Source organism: Marmota marmota, unplaced genomic scaffold (genome assembly GCF_001458135.2).
Source record: "Marmota marmota marmota unplaced genomic scaffold, marMar, whole genome shotgun sequence".
NCBI lineage: Eukaryota > Metazoa > Chordata > Mammalia > Rodentia > Sciuridae > Marmota > Marmota marmota.
Window position 1 is genome coordinate 5,233,567 of NW_026000108.1, and position 15,973 is coordinate 5,249,539.

General features: G+C 57.9%; 1 protein-coding gene across 6 annotated transcripts in view; it reads right to left on the bottom strand.

Moving 5' to 3' along the window:
- Positions 1 to 15,973, bottom strand: part of Stk32b (serine/threonine kinase 32B) — a 269,438-nt gene that overhangs the window by 53,134 nt on the left and 200,331 nt on the right. For all 6 annotated transcript variants that reach the window (XM_048784164.1, XM_048784166.1, XM_048784161.1 and 3 more), the window contains one exon: positions 5,912 to 5,949. In XM_048784164.1, coding sequence (XP_048640121.1) covers positions 5,912 to 5,949 — 38 coding nt within the window. The remainder of the gene's footprint in view (positions 1 to 5,911; positions 5,950 to 15,973) is intronic.

Genomic DNA, 15,973 nt, shown 5'->3' on the forward strand with positions numbered 1-15,973 from the left:
CAGGCTGGTTCCGGGGCCTTCCCTACAGGACAAAGCACCCGGAGCTCTCCCAGGTGTGGCCACTTGCCACCGACTGAAGGCCACTACAGCCTGGAGCCGCTCTTGCCTGGGGCTTAAAGGGTCACTGCAGGAGGAGATGCCTGGGGACAGTCGGCTCTGCAGGGCGGGTCTTGTTTAGTTGCTGTGACACCTTTTAGTCTTGTCCTCTGGAGTCACTTTGGTGGGTGCCACACCTGCCTGGACGTTCCTGGGCATGGGTGTAGAGAGGGGCCCATGGCCGAGGCGGAGCAGGTGTGACTGGCGGAAGGCAGTCCACAGGCGGCTTCTCCTTCCCAGGAGTTTCACCCAACTTGGTCTGTCCCCGTCTCTGCTGGCCTATGGGATCCACATTAGGCCAGAGCCAGAGGTCAGAGAGGTGCTGCTGAGCCAAGGAAGAGGAGGACCGGGGCTGCTGGCCCAGCTGCTCCAGCGGAGGACAGGCTCCTCCTGCTGGCTGCCAAGAATCACCACGCTCCGTGGTGCGCAGATGGATCCTGGGCTGAGGGACTTTGGCCAGCGTCACACCACAGGGCTGCACTCCCTCTCCCTGCGCGACCACACGGCTCACACTGTGGGACGGCGGCAAGAGGAGGGAGAAACAAGCTCCCCGGCAGGAGCCTGGCCAAGCTTCACTGGCCGCCGGGCGCCGGGAGATGGATTTTGGAACATGTTTTGCCTGATACAGGAGGCCCAGGAAGCAATCTGCCTGCTCCAGGCCACCCCGGGGACACAGGGAGCTCAAACCACAGCGAGTAAAGGGAAAGCAGCCATTGGGGTTGCTGAGCCCGGGGCTGAGGTTTGGGAGGGGCACTCCCGCCCTGCACTGTTCCAGCCCCTCCCCTGGATGCCCTGGGACTCCTTGAAGCTCTGCCTTTCCATCCAGTGGAGCTGAGGGCCGCTGGAAACCCCTGCCCCAAGGCTTTGGGAGAGTGCAGTTGGTTTCCATAACCTCTTCTCCACTCCGTGGCTCTCTGGGTAACGTTGCCGGATTTCTGCGCTGGTCAGGTCTCACGGCTGACCACGTCTCTGTTGGCTCTTCCTAAACCATGACCCCGGGTCCCGGGTTCTACGATGAACTCCAGGGAGTTTAGACCATGGCCCTCCCTGCTCAGGAGTTCAGGAGTAACCCAATTCTCTCACTTGGCTCCACCGGGGTTCCTCTTGGGGGAGCACAGACTCCTCCCCAGGTCCTGAGGGGCGGGCGGGGAGCCCCTTCTGGCTCTCACACAGATCCGGCCTTCCTCAGCAAAGAAGGGGACGTCTTGGCCTCCGTGTGCCACGTTCTTGTTTTCTTATTTGTCAAAATCCCACGTGGAGAAGATGGGGTGTCGCGGCTTGAGCTCTGCGCCTCTCTCCATGTACTGAGATCTGAGCCCCCAGGACCTCAGCATGTGACCTTGTTTGGAAACCATGTCCTTCAGGTGTCATCAGTCATGATGAGGCTGTGCTGGAACAGACTGGGCTCCCACCTGACCCACGTCCTGATAGGGAATCAGGACTCAGACATGCACACGGGGGGACATTGTGTGAGGACTGGACCAGTCGCTGCCTGCCCAGAAGCCACCAGGAGAGGGACCTGGAGCATGGCCCTGTCCTCACTTTGTGGACTCCCAGGCCCTAGACCTGTGAGACAGCACTTCTGTGGTCTAAGTCTCTCTGTTTGTGGGACTTTATTACGGCCGCTCTAGAAAGTACAGGGGCTGTTAATTGGTGGCCTCAGTCTCTTGCACCAGGTCTTTAGGACCCCAAGACCCTCCCCTTCACCACCGTCAAGCAGAAACCTCCTGTCCACAGCCTCCAGCCCTCCCAAGGGCACCTTGAGCAGTTCTAAACCATCCCTGGGCTTTGTCCCCAGACTCCCCAAGCCCCTTCTAGAGTGATGGCGTCCACTGTTGGCTGCCCAGACTGAGCCCCACACCTCTGCCCCTTGCTTGCCTGGGGCCCCACCTCCTTCTCGGCTGCCCCGTCCCTGCCTCTGAGCGCCATGAACAACACCTGCCCAAATTTTGGAATTCCTGGAGTCTCGCCTCCTGGCATGCTGGGGAGAGCCCAGGAAATGTTTTGACAAGGGAGGAGGGTGTCCAGCTGCTCTGTGACACGGCTGCTGTCACCAGGTGCGGAAGAGCCAGGCCGGGCTCCAGATCTCCACTGTGTCCTCCCAGTCCATGCGAAGAGCGGGTCCTTCTGAAGTGCTGGCCCCCAAGATGCTCCCTGGACCCCCTTCATGGCCCTGGTCGAAGGTGGGCGTGCCCTCCTCCCGGAAGCCCTCCCTGGCCACTCTGTGGCCTCTGCCTTCTGCTTCCCTAGCCCAGCCCTGGCCCTGCAGGGTCACGTTGGCAGTTTGGGTTTCTGCCCCCCGCCCCCAGTCCTGGTCACACTAGGACACCTGGAACTGTAGTAAGTCCCACTGCTCAGCACCGTTCTGCAGGTTGGCTTGGCGTGCTCTTGAATGCTCGTTGGTGACGGCAGCGGGGACAGGACTGCCGCCCCAGGACTCAAGGTCTGTGGCCAGAGCTGGTCATCCTTTGGTCCCCAGCTCAGCACCTGGGCTGTGGCAGGTCTGCATGACGAAGGAGCCACCTTCCCGAGTGTGGAAGGAGATGAGGATCATGTCCCCTTGTTGTCATCAGTGAACGTTGAATCGGGGCCCTCGGTGACACCACAGGGCACAATGTGCGAGCTTCCCTTCCGGCTCTGGCTCCCCTCTCCATCCCTCTTGGGGAAGTTGAGCTGCCCCTGTGAAAGGGACTCACGCACCCCTCGAGCCCATGACCCGCTCCATTTCCATGGTGGATTCTGTTGGTCTCAGTGGTAAGTGACAGTGTTGGCTACCTCACCACTCTCTGGGTCACCCCTGGGGCCAGGCCATGCTGCAGTGACCCGCCTTGACTCTGGTTTGGCCAGCGACTTGCTCTGCCCACTGGGATGCTGGCCGACATGACACGCGCAGAGGCCTGGGGGACTGGGCAGTCCCTGCTCTTGCTCTCCTGCAGCCGTGAGGGGGCCAGGTGGGGTGAGCCTGCCAGAGCGTGGGCCGGGAGGGGCCGGGATGAGCTGCGTGGTCACATGCGGGCCAGCGTGATGATCAGCCGGCTGCCAGTGGCCCTCAGTGCTGGGGACCCAGACGGGACCAGCCAGCTGGGCACGGGGCACCTTCACCCCGCAGCCTGCAAGCAACTGCTTCCCGTGCTTTCCGCTGCAGCGCGGGGGTCACTTACTGCCAGCTTCACGATGCCAGCGGGAAACAGCCGCTCCTCTCCTCCCCCTGCACCTCAGACCACCTGCTGCCTTGGGCCCTTTGCCCTCCTGGGCTCCCCAGACCCCCTGCTCCATCCCACCTGACGCACGGTCTCTGCTGCTGCTTCAGAGGCCGCCAATCCCGGGGCGAATGGAGGGCGGGTTCTGAGACCCGAGACCCACCCGGAAGGTCGGGCCGCAGAGCAGACAGGGCAACAGGAGGCTGCTGGGTGCGTGGGTTCTGTGTGGCAGCAGATCTGCGCGTCACTGACAAAAAGTCAACACATGTGTTCAGTGATGTCCAGACGTCACTGGCAACACCGCTGACCAATTTGTTCTCTGAGATGGCTCTTAGTGACAGCAGTGAGGGACTCCTTAAATAGCAACGCTGAGCTCCCCTTTGCCAGTGGCTTGGTGATGTGGTTTATCAGAGGTGAGGTGGGTGTCACCACAGTGTGGCCTGTGCCCACCGTGGAACACGCAGGCTGTGGCTCCTCGTTTCGTGCGCTATTGAGCACTGCTGTTACGAAGGCAGAGGCTCAGGAGTGTGAGGTCCATAAATAGAACTCACGAAATCGACGGCCAGAGATGCATATGACTAAATTCTTGCCCGAGATCTACAAAAGGCGCCAACGTTTTCCTTGGGGACAGCAGGGTGGAAGCCAATGTGGGTTTTCACCTGGCCTCAGAGCCCAGGTGTCCCCTTAGCTGGGGGGTCATCACTACTGCCCCTGCTTCTGTGGTCTGAGCTCAGCTGCCCTGAACAGAGAGAGGGGCAGGAAGAGGACAGGGACACCCGACCTGAGCGCTTCTGCTCTGGGTGCTGTGAAGGCCAGCCTCACTGCCTCCCTTTAGACCGTCCTCACCTGCGAGGGTGTCCACTGCTTCTGCTTTACAGCTGGGAGGGCGGAGGTTCAGGGGCACAGCCACTGCCCAAGGGCACACAGCTGACTGGGCTGAGGATTCTGGCTTTTGGGTACAAACTGGGGACCTGGGTTTTGCTTGCTCTGCAGTCTTGATTTGGGCTTCAGCTCTGCCCGGGGTCCCTGGCATCTTGAGGCAGTTGCTGACCCCTCAGGGGCCTGAGCATTCAACCCCTGCCCCAGAGTGCTCGGCTGGTTTCTGTGGCTGGAAGATTCAACCCCCCCTCACTCCTGCACCCTGATGGCAGTGTGAATGTGTTGGATGTGTTGGACACTCAATCCCAAATTCATGTTACTGGCACTTGGAGGTGGGGCCTTTGGGATATGATTAGAGAATGTCATGAAGGTGAGGCCCCAAGGTGGCTTTAGTGGCTTCACAAGTAGAGGAAGAGATCCCAGCTGACAGACTTGCTGTGTTTCACCATGTGCCAGGTTAGATGCAGCTTGGGGCCCTCACCAGATGTCAAGAAGATGCTGGCACCATGCACTTGGACTTCCCAGCCTCCAGAACCATGAGCTAAGCAGACCTCTGTTCTTATAGATCACCTTGTCTCCAGCATTGTGTTATAGCAACTGAAAACGTACTAAGACAAAGGGAACGTGCACTATGGGAAGGGACACCCCAAGCCACATGTCAGTTCATGGAAAGTTCTAGAGGAGCTTCCAGAGAAAGCTAGGGTCTTATCCTGCAGGGGTGGGAAAGGGACAGGAGGAGCTGAGTAGAAGAGGTGACAGACTTGTCCCTGAGTGAGTGCCTCAACAGCCCTGGAAGAATCCTGCTCCCCACTCCAGCCCATGCTGCGAGAGGCCTGGAGTGCTAAGCCCCTGCAGCCACGCCAGGGATTTTGAGTTGAGGCTACAGTGATGGTTGGCGGCCAAGCTGCCACTGGTCCCCAGTGTGGCCGCTTGTCTGTCTGCTGGGCGTCTTGGGCCATGCTCTTGACCTGTGGTTCTCAGACCTCACCAAGTGTCACGGCCCAGACTGCTGACCTTGACAGAGGCCCAGGCTCCCCGAGGACAGGGCTGGCCCTGGGTGTCTACAAAGTCCCACAGGTGAGCCAGGTGGGTGAGCCGCTGACCTGGTGGCTTGCTGCTCCAGATGTGGCCTGTGGACCTGCAATGTGGGCCTTGCCTGGAGCTGCAGAATGCAGAACCTCGCCCCCAGCTCAGGCCTCCTCAGCCAACCTAGGAGGGACCAGGATTGCAGGCACAAGGGAACTTGGAAGTCCTGACAGCCAAAGGGGACAGCCTAGGGGATCAGGGACCGTCTAGGGGACTCTCCACACCCAGCTCTGGCTTGCTGACATACTCCATTGTGTCCCATTCCCATGGCAACCCCAGAGGGGCACTTTTTTCTATTTTACAGAAGATGACACTGAGGGTCAGAGAGGTGAGTGACTTCTGAGTCACAGGTCCATGGATGGGGACTGGGATTGGAAACCCAGAGGTCCCATACTGGTCCCCACTGCACCCCGTCACCCTTAAGCCAGAATATGATCAGCAATGACTTCAGAGCCAACTTCCCAATGATTTCAGCTTAACTCACCGTGGCAGGACCTAGACAAAAAATGACACCAACGTTCATCCACCAGGAAGGAGACCAGACAGGGTTTCCTCATCGACCCTAAAGTCCAGCCCCCAGGACAGGACCCCTATGTCCTAGTGCCCCAAGCCTTCCCCCGAGAGTCCCTGCAAAGAGCCCGCGGGCTTACCGTGCTCGTCCAGCAGGATGTTGTCTGGCTTGATGTCCCTGGAAGAGAAAACAGAGCGGCTGGCAGTGTGTTCCTGGGGCCCGCTGAGAAGCGTCACAGACTGCGGGGCAGAGGTGACAACACCCTGTGTGCTCATCCCTCCCTGCACAAGGCCTCAGAGGGGGCGGGTGTGACCGGCAAGGGGCCCTGTCCTCCTTCCTTCTCCTCTGGAGTGGCTAGCAGGTGGAAAATGTATCCCTCAGTGTCACTAACGGGCGGCCTCCTGCCCCACCTCCACGGTCATAGGAACCCCGGATGTGGACATTTAGATGTCAGTCTTCACCGTCACCCTGGACTGCAGAGTGGTAGGTCGTCTGCGTCCGCCCTGTGGGCACCACTGCCTGGCTGACCCTCCTGGATAGCAAAGAGCCTCGCGCAGCTCAGCCAGGGCTGGGGATCTGGAAGTTCTGCGCTACGTCCTCATCAGAGCAAAGGCCCCCGGCTCCAGCTGGCTCTCCACAGCCAGGGCCTTGCTCCTGCTCTCTGTCCCTGGCAAGGCTGGGTCACTGTGAGCACAAGGAAACCCCGGCGGGCACCGCGGGAGAGTGGACCTGAGGCACCAGCTCCGACGTCCCACTCATCGCTAACGGCACGAGCCTGCTGATGCTCGCAGGGAACCAGAGTGGACAGACACGCGCCCCACGCGGGCTTGAGGTCAGGAGACGAGGCCCACGACCGCTCTCTCCACATAACGAGCAGTCAATCCCACCGACACTCACGGAGGCCATGTGTGACAGGCCGTGCCGTGTTGTCCTGGGGAGGAAGGGGACCCTCAGCCGTGTTCTTGAGTTCTTACTTTCCCTGTGACCTTTTGAGCCCCTGGATTTTGATGAGCATGAAGTAAGTGGGCGCCTGCTGCCACGTTCACAGAACGTCTGCTGAGAACTAGGGGGTCACTTGGGGAGGTGGTTAGGGAGCCCACGGGGTTCCCCTGGGATGGATGATCTCGAGAAGGGACAAAACAAAAGGCGGAAGACCCCACATCACACAGGCGTGGACCCAGTCAGCAAACGCCACTCCCCGCCCGGGGGGCTCCCAGCAGGTTCTCTCAAGCAGGCGTGAGAGGAGGGGAGACGAGGCGTGTGTCCTGATGTCCACACGCAGCTGAGGCTGGGGCTCCTCCCACGGTGTCCTGGGGCTGGCGCGGCCTGGCTGGGCATGGGGGCCAGGCAGGAGGGGGCTGAGGTCCAGGGCACACGGACCACAAAACCCCCGGGAGGGCCACGGCCCAGAGACAGCGTCACACCAGGACAGAGGTAGGGTGCGTGGGACGACAGACCCCAGCTGTGGCCAGGTGTGCGCGGGGCTGAATAGTGTCCCCCACTCCCGTCCCCTGCCCTCAGAACACCACCTTCTCTGGAAATGGGACCTTCTGGATGTGATTAGTCAAGAATGCCAAGAGGACACTCTCCTGGATGTAGGGCCACCCCAAATCCAGTGACCTGGGTCTTTACAGGGGAAGGAGACGGGGGTTTGGACACACAGAGGAGATATGGGGCAGACCCTGGGGTGGCACAGCCACAAGTCAAGGAGGCCCCGGGGCCAGCAGTGGCAGGAGGCCAGGGGAACCTTCCGTGGGCCTGTGGAGGAAGCACGGGACTGATGAGTGTGTGTGTGTGTGCGTGTGTATGTGTGTGTGAGTGTGTGTGTGAGTGTGTGCGTGTATGTGTGCATGGGCGTGTGTGTATGTGTGTATGTGGATGTATATGTGTGTGTATGTGTGTGTGTATGTGTGTATCTGCATGTGTGCATGTGTGTATATGTGTACGTGTGTGTGCGTGTATGTGTGTGTGTATGTGTGTGCGTGTGTATGTGTGTGTATGTGCGTGTGTGTATGTATGTGGATGTATATGTGTGTGTATGTATGTGTGTGTGCGTGTGTATGTGTGTGTGCGTGTGTATGTGTGTGTATGTGCGTGTGTGTATGTGTGTATGTGGATGTATATGTGTGTGTATGTATGTGTGTGTGCGTGTATGTGCGTGTGTGTGCATGTGTGTGCGTGTGTGTGTGTATTTTTTGGTAATGGGGATCTAACTCAGGGGTGCTTTACTACTGAGCTGCATCCCGAGCCCTTTTTCCTTTCTATTTTGAGACAGGGCCTCACTAAGGGCTGAGGACAGCCTCAAACTTGTCATCCTCCTTCCCCAGCCTTCTGAGTAACTGGGGTGATAGGAACGAGCCACGGCGCCGGGCAGTTCAGGTCATTGTAAACTACCAATGTTGTGGTCATTGGCTGTGACGGCTGCAGGAAGCCAGCCGTGGAAGGAGAGGGGGCCACACCTCGAGAGGTAGCCAGGGCACCCACTCACCACAGAATCACTTTAGACAGGGCCACCACCCCTCCAAGCCCCCACCCCCTGCTGATGGCATCTTGTCCATGAGGATCGGGGGACAGACCCAACCAGCTTGGTCACCAGACCCCAGACTCTCTGGGGGCCCAGCATAGGCACTGGCTCCCTGGTTCTGACCACGCTCACCCAGCCCCGCTGCCTGCTGTGCAAGTCCTGCCTCTCTGCCTCCTTTGCTGAGTGTGTTAAGTGTCTGGATCATGGCCGGTTCCTTCTACAGCACTCTCAGCCCAGAGCAGAGTCTCAAGCATTTATGGGTGGCCCTCGGTAGCTACCAGGGACAAAGAATAAGACACACCTGGCCCAATGGACCTGGTGTCTTGGTGGGCTAGGGGCAGGACAGAGAGCATGTGAATAAGTGTCAAGCAGGCAAGTTGGGACAAGTGCTTTGAAGAAACGGGACACGGGTCTGGAAGAGTCCTACAGGGGGCCTGAGTTCCGGTGCGCAGCCAGGGAAGCCTCTCAGGAGGGGTGGCACAGAGCTGGCATGCCAGAGCAGGGGAGGCTGGCTCTGCACGGTACAGGGGGCAGGTCTGGTTTTGCAGACGAGGTTGGGGGTGGTGAGGAGAGACTGTTGCACGGTGACAAGCTTCTGGCCCATGGAGTATGGCCGAGGTGAAGGGAGGCACTCCCTGATCTGGTTGTCACATGGCAAAGTGACGAGTCCTGCCCCTGATTATGCTAGCCAGTGCAGACTGGGTGAGGACCGCCTTCCTGGCTTGGGATGGAAGCTGCCAGGTGGGAGTGGGCCGTAGGCAGGACATGCAGCTGCCCCCAGGAGTCGGGTAGCCTCTGGCCAGTGAGTAGAAGGAGAATGGGGACCTCGGGCCTCCAGCCATAGGGACAGAGCTCTGCCCACCACCGTGAGAGCTGGGAGAGGATGCCGACCTCCAGGGAAGAATGCAGCCCAGGGCCAGGGGCTTGCAGTCCCCTGAGTCCAGAAGCAAAGGAACAGGAGAGCTGGCGGCACCCTGGCCCGTGGCTGGAGAGGAAGAGCGTGGGTAGTGAAGCCACCAAGTTGGTGTGGACTGGCGAGGCAGACGCAGCACCCTAGCCGAGACCCTGTGGTCTCCGAGCCTCATCTTCCTTGTCCGGGAAACGGTGGTGACAGCAGCCACCTTGGTGCAGTTGAGTGTAGGAACCCAGAGCAGCGGTGCCACAGGTCCAAGTGCCGAGGGTGACACGGGGCCGCGAGAGGTTCTCCTTAAAGGAGAGAGCTCTGGGGACAAGTCTCCAAGTTTGAGCAAGATGAATTTGGTTGCTTTTCCATGAGACTCATGGGGCAGAGCTGTGCGGAAGAGGCCGCGGGTCCGAGGCACTGGGAATCTAATAAGCAGAGCGTTTTATGGCAGAGCATCTTATCAGAGCTGCGCTCAGCGGCTGCAGGGCCGTTTCCGCCAGGCCTATTTTTCACATTGATTGTATCTCAGCTCCAAAGCGGCCTCCTGTTGAAAATGGGCTCCTACATCCAGAAAGGGCATTGGAAGACGGTGTGGATGGGGACGGACGGGACGATGTTTTCTGAGGCCAAACTCATAAATTCACAGCTGGCAAAATGACACTGTGACAGAAAGCATGCATGAGAGGCTACGCAACCCTGCTCTCGAATTATCCCCGGCCCTCAGATAAAACGTGCTGTCAAATGTCAGCCAGGCCATTTTACAGCCACAGGGACGTGGCCGTGATCCAGCAGAGCCCATGCCCAGGCTGCCACGGAGGGTCGTGAGGACGCTCCTGCCTGCACCCCTGCCCGGAGCCTCTGAGGGTGCCTGCTGCCATCTTGCCCAGCAGCAAAGGCAAGAGCAGCCCAGTGTAGAAAGGGCTGGGCTGGTGCAGTGGACACCTGGGTCCGTTTCACCCAGTGCAGGGGATGCACTGTCGGTGTGCATGGGTGGCCGGGAGGTGCAGACAGACGCAAGAGACCAGTCCCCAGCCTGCCTCTTGCTAGCCGTGGAGACGTGAGCCCACGGGCCACCCTGAGCCTCGGTCCCCCCAGCTGTATGCTGGGTGGTTACACCTGCTCCACGTGGTTCAACGAGGATTTGGAGAGCTGGTCCCCATGGGAGGGACCGGAGCAGGGTGACACAGGGAGGCAGACCTGCTGCTGCCATAGAGCAGGGCCAAGGCTGCCAGGGCTGAGGCCCAGCCCACAGTGCAGGAGCTGGGAAGGGGACGGGAGGCCGTTACAGGGAGTCACCTTGGCCGCCGACCCCTGGCTTGGCCAGCACTGATGGGGTAAGCTGACGGGGGGCAGGCGGCTGAGGAGCTGGGCTCTGACGTTGGACTCCATTGGCAGGGATCCAGCTTGTGGAATCAGTAACAAGAACGTGGACGCATGGCTACTCACTGAATGCCCTCCTTTCTCCTGCTTCCTGTGGCGGCAGGGCTGTCACGGACCTCACCCGGGCACCAAGCCTCATGTCAGTGGCAGGGCTGGCGAGGTTGACAGCTGTCCTGGCCAGTGTGCACTGAAGCCCAGTCTGTGGATTTAACAACGTGTGCAGGGTACAGGGCTGGGGACCGTGGGGGCATTTTACACGTCACTTCACTCAGTGCTGCCACAGCTCCCCGAGGCAGCCGTAAGAAAGAACCTTCAGAGAGGGTCAACAGTGTGCCAGGCTCCCTGTGACTCTCCAGAGACCAGACGTCAGCAGAGGCGAGGCGGTTCTCCAGATCTGTGCTCTCGGGCTGGGGTGTGGCCTGGAAGGGAACTAGGGATCTCGAGGCCTAAAGCCAGCAGCACTGATTCAAGGAGACACGTACAACAGATACTTCATTTAAAAATGACATTATTTGCATTTCTGAGTGCTTTTTATCTGGTACAGAAAACCTGACAAATAAGGCTGCAATTTCTCTTTTAACATGACCCAAATGGCCTCCCAAAGCCGAACTCGGCCCTGTCCCTCCTCTACCTAAATCCCCTTACGGTCTCTGTTGCCTACAGCACTGGTGGGCAGGCCCTGGGATTCTGTGTTCCAGTATGACCTCAGAAATGAAAAGGGAACAATGAACCAACCTAGATGCCCTTCAATAGATGAATGGATTAAAAATGTGGCATTTATACACAATGGAATATTACTCAGCACTAAAAATTAATAAAATCATGGCATTTGCAGGCAAATGGATGGCATTAGAGCAGATTATGCTAAGTGAAGTTAGCCAATCCCTAAAAAACAAATGCTGAATGTCTTTTCTGATATAAGGGGGGTGACTCAAAATGGGATAGGGAGGAAGAGCATGAGAAGAAGACTACCACTAAATAGGGAGAGGTGGGAGGGAAAAAGAGGGAGAAGGGGAGTTGCACGGAAGATGGAAGGAGAACCTCATTGTTATATGGAATACATATATGATGTTGTTACGAGAAAAAGAAAAAAAAGTGTGTCACATTAGATTGGATAGAGAGAAAGGATGGGAGAGAGGGGAGGAGTAGGGAGGATAGGAAGGGCAGCAGAATAGCTGGGGACAGCCGCCAGCTCTGTCATGGTCTGTGAATGAAGCAGTCACGGCTGTGCCAAGGGTGAGAAGCAAACTTCAGAGGCACACGGGGCCTGCTACGGAAGCTCTGCCTCGCGGGAAGTCCCATGCTGCCACTCAATCTCCCTCTGGCTCTATCCTTGAGGCCGAGCCATGCTCGGGGCTGGCTGCTTTCCTCCTGCCGAGAACACACACCAGCATGGTGGGTGCTGTGCCCTCCCTGGGGCAGTCAGCTTGTTGTTCCCAGGTGCATCTCATGGAGATCTGGGAGCCTTCAGGATTCACACACACATGTCTGGGACACACTGGGTCAGGGGATTCCTCCGTGCAGGAGTGGGCCCAGCAAGACACCTCCCTAGGCACAACGAGGGGTCACGTTCCCAACCAGCTCAGACTGCATCGGTTTCCCCAGTTGGTTCTTAGAAAGCTGAATGGCGAAGGTCTGTCCAGAGCTGCCTGCTCACCAGAGGGCAAGCTCCTACAGACAGAGCCACCGCAGCAGCCCTGGAAAGCCCAGGTAAGTGGGAGGGAAGTACCCCAGGGCTCCACAGGGACGGCAAGACAGCCTGTGGGGACTGATGAGGTTTTAAAGGCAAGAACACAAACAACCACTGAAATCCTCACTCACTGAGCTGTGCAGGGCTCCGAGTTCCTTATCTGCGAAACAGGGATTCAGTGAGCTAATGTACTGAAGGAACCTAGCCCAGGTCCTAACGGGGGAGGGCCTCAATGCTTCTCCACTCTGTGCCACCCCCACTTAGCAGGAGGTTGGAAGGATCAGGATGTGGAAGAAAGGAGGACAGACAAGCTGACTCCCAAGTGGCTGTGCCTGTGTCTCACCTTCGTGCAGTTTTATCACCCACAAAGCCCTTCCTGTCCTGCAGGTCACTGAACCTACCTGCCAGGCTCAGAAAACCAGCCCTGTCTGCTTTGTATGAGGGAGGAAGCTGGAGGCTTTCCCTCAGGCCCAGGTGAACAACGGCCGCAGCAGGATTTGAACCTGGCTCCCATCTAGTGCTATCCTTTCCCAGCCTCTGGGTGGGGCAGAGACATCGGGCAGCAGAGCCACTTGACTGACCACAAACGCGTCGCCGTCCTCGTGCCTGTGAGCTCCCTCCTGCAGCTGACCCGGCCCGTCTCCACCAGGCCAGCCCTCTGCACCTGCCAGCTCTCGGCATGGTGTCACTGCCTCTGAGAAGTTCCCCCGGAAGCCCTGGGGACCAGGTCGCTGTCTGTGTTTTCCTATTTGTGGCTGCAGGGGGGACCACATGGGTATCTGTGCCAGAGTGATTATGTCGCTCATGTTTCCTCTCCCAGTAGGAGCTGAGTCCACTGGAGCATGGCCCACAGCTGGCCCTGCAGGCCTGGCACGAAGCCCGATACACAGTAGGTGCTCAGCAGCAGTTGGAGACATTACTGAATCTGTCACTAATCAGGAGGCACCAGGTGGACCCTGCCTGAACTGCATGACATCTCAGTCCGCGGGTCCTGAGAAAGACCCAGGCGTATGTGCACGTGCCAGTTAGCCTCAGGTCCCTGCTTGGGGCTCAGGCCGCTGGTCCAGACAGGGGACCCCACACTCCCTGCCGGGGCAGCTACTCACAGGCTGGCGTTCCCCAGACCCCGATCCCCTCCATTTTACTTCCCTGGCTTTGGGCAGCGGGGGAGTCGCCAGGGAGACTCGGGACCCTTTCCTCTGGCCCAGCAGCAGGTCCTGGCTGCACCTCGGGGCTGCTGTGGCTCTTCCCCAGCACCCCACTTCTGGGAAGATGCCAGAGGAGGCCCCCGTTCCCACTGAGACAAGCGCTGGTGAGAGGTCAAGTTTGTTCCTATCTACGCGTGAGAGAGGTTCCTACTGGAGTCTGAGCGCATGTGGCAGGGAGCCCCGAGGGCTGGAGCTCTTCAGGGTACCCAGCGCACAGCCATTGACACTCACCCCGTGCCAGCCAGCTCGGGTTGGAAAGCGCTCCCTGAAAGTCTGTGTGTTGGAAACCTCAGGCCCAGCTCATGTGCTGATGGTACTGGGATGGGGCCCATTAGGATTGAATGAGATCGTGAGGGAGGAGCCCCCAGGATGGGACCAGAGGCTGTTCCAGAAAAGGAGACGAGAGCCCACCTGCCAGCATGCTCTGTCTCCCATGTGACACCCTGTGCCGCTGTAGGAGGCAGCAACAAGGCCTCCTAACAGATGCCAGCAACTCCACACTGGACTAGCCCACGGAACCTGTGAGCTAAACAAACCCTTATTCTTTATAAATCATCCAATCTATTGCACTCAGTTGTAGTAACAGAAAATACACTAAGACCTGGTGCCTGAGTTGGCTCACAATGAAAGGCTGTAAGCCCTGGCTGATTCCGGGGAGGGTTCTTAATCTCTAGCCCCAGCATGAGGCATAGCCTCATTAAGCCACGGGGCTTCAGTGGCTGGCCTGGCCCCTTCGGGAAACAGGCAGGATGGCTGTGTCTTATCTGCTGAGTCCTTCGGGCTCCTGTGGGGCCAGGCACATTCAATTTGATTGGCATGATGGGGGTGGGAGATAATCACCTTGTGACTCACAGCCTGAGGACACTGGTGTGGGTGTGGGGCACAGCAGGTGCAGATTAGCCAGAAAAGAAACAAGCAAATGCCCCCAACACATGCCCACTCACCCGTGGTGGCCTCGGGACCCAGGGTGCCCCCCATAAGGAGGGATGTCCCTGCTTTGATTTTACTAGGAATGCAGAGTCTGTGTCGAGACATTAATATTTTAAGAGCCGCTATTTTTAGGGCTCAGGCTCTCTGTAAAGATCTCCCAGGGGGACATGCTGCCAAGATGCATAAGTCACAGAGCCCCAGACAGCCCATGTGAGGAGGGAACTCAACTCCATCTGGAAGGAGCCATCCCTGGGCTGGCAGCCTCTCTGGGTCTGGGTCTCCTCACCTGGGCGGTGGGCTAATTGTGTCCACCCCTCTCTGGGGGCCGTTGTGAGAATCAAGTGCAATGATGCATAGAAAACAGTTCATCCAGCCTTGGTCTAATAAATGCATCCAACATTTAAGAATGCTTAATTCCCAAGTCAGGAAGCCCCCCCAGGGTCCCAAGGAGAGCAGCAGACTGAGGCCGGTGGAAAGGCATCTGGCTTTTCTGCCAGGTGTTGAGATTCAGCTTCATGGATGACACAGAGCGGGACCTGGGGACCCTCTCTTCACTCTTTGCCCCACAGCCCAGAGGGAAGGAGCCAGGAGCCCCTGCAGGAAGGAGGATGGTCCTACAGTTGACACATGGCTCCTTTGTGGGTGCTGTTCACGGGCATCACCTGTTCTTACATCAATCCTGTGTGCCGTCATCCACACCTTATAGAGGAAGAATCATTCCCATCATCAAGAACACGAATAACAATGAATTGGGTGAGGCCGTGGGGACAGGCACACTTACACGTTGTTGGTGGGACTGCAAATCAGTGCGACCACTTTGGGAAGCAGTGTGGAGATCCCTCAAGAGACTAGGAATGGGACCTCCACACGACCCCACCGTCCCACTCCTCGGTCTTTATCCAAAAGACCTAAAGTCTGCACTCCACAGGGACCCGGCACATCAGTAGTTATGGTAGCTCAGCTCCCTATAGCCAAGTTATGGAACCAGCCCGGGGCCCGTCCACAGGGGAATGGATAAGTAAAATGTGGTCTGTAGACCCATGGAGTTTTACTCGGCAATAGAGAAGGATAAAATGAAGTCATTTGCTGTTCAATATCTGGAACTGTAGAGCCTCACGCTGAGTGAAACAAGGTGGACTCAGAAAGTTGAGGGTTGGATGCTTTCTGTTCTATGTGAGAGACAGAGAGAGGGGAAGGGAATAAGAAAGGGGATCCCATAAAAACAGAGAGCACAAGAGCAGAAGGGGAGCCAGGGGGAGGGGGGGTGGGCAGGGGAGGCACCGGGGACAAAACCCACAGATTATGCTATGTTCATGAGTGACATATCACAGTGGGTCCTGCTTACATGTATATCACTATAGTACACTAGCTAAAGTGACAATGATGATAATAATAGTAATAATGGAAGGGAGGTCACTAGAGTAGAGCCAGCAAATCAGGGGAGGCGGGCGGAGGAGAAGGTGTTGGGAAGGAGGTTGGTCAGATCGCCTTCGTGCAGATGTGGACAAGCACCTGGTGCTCATGTATGCAATGAGCCCCGGGATTACGTATAATTATAATGCACC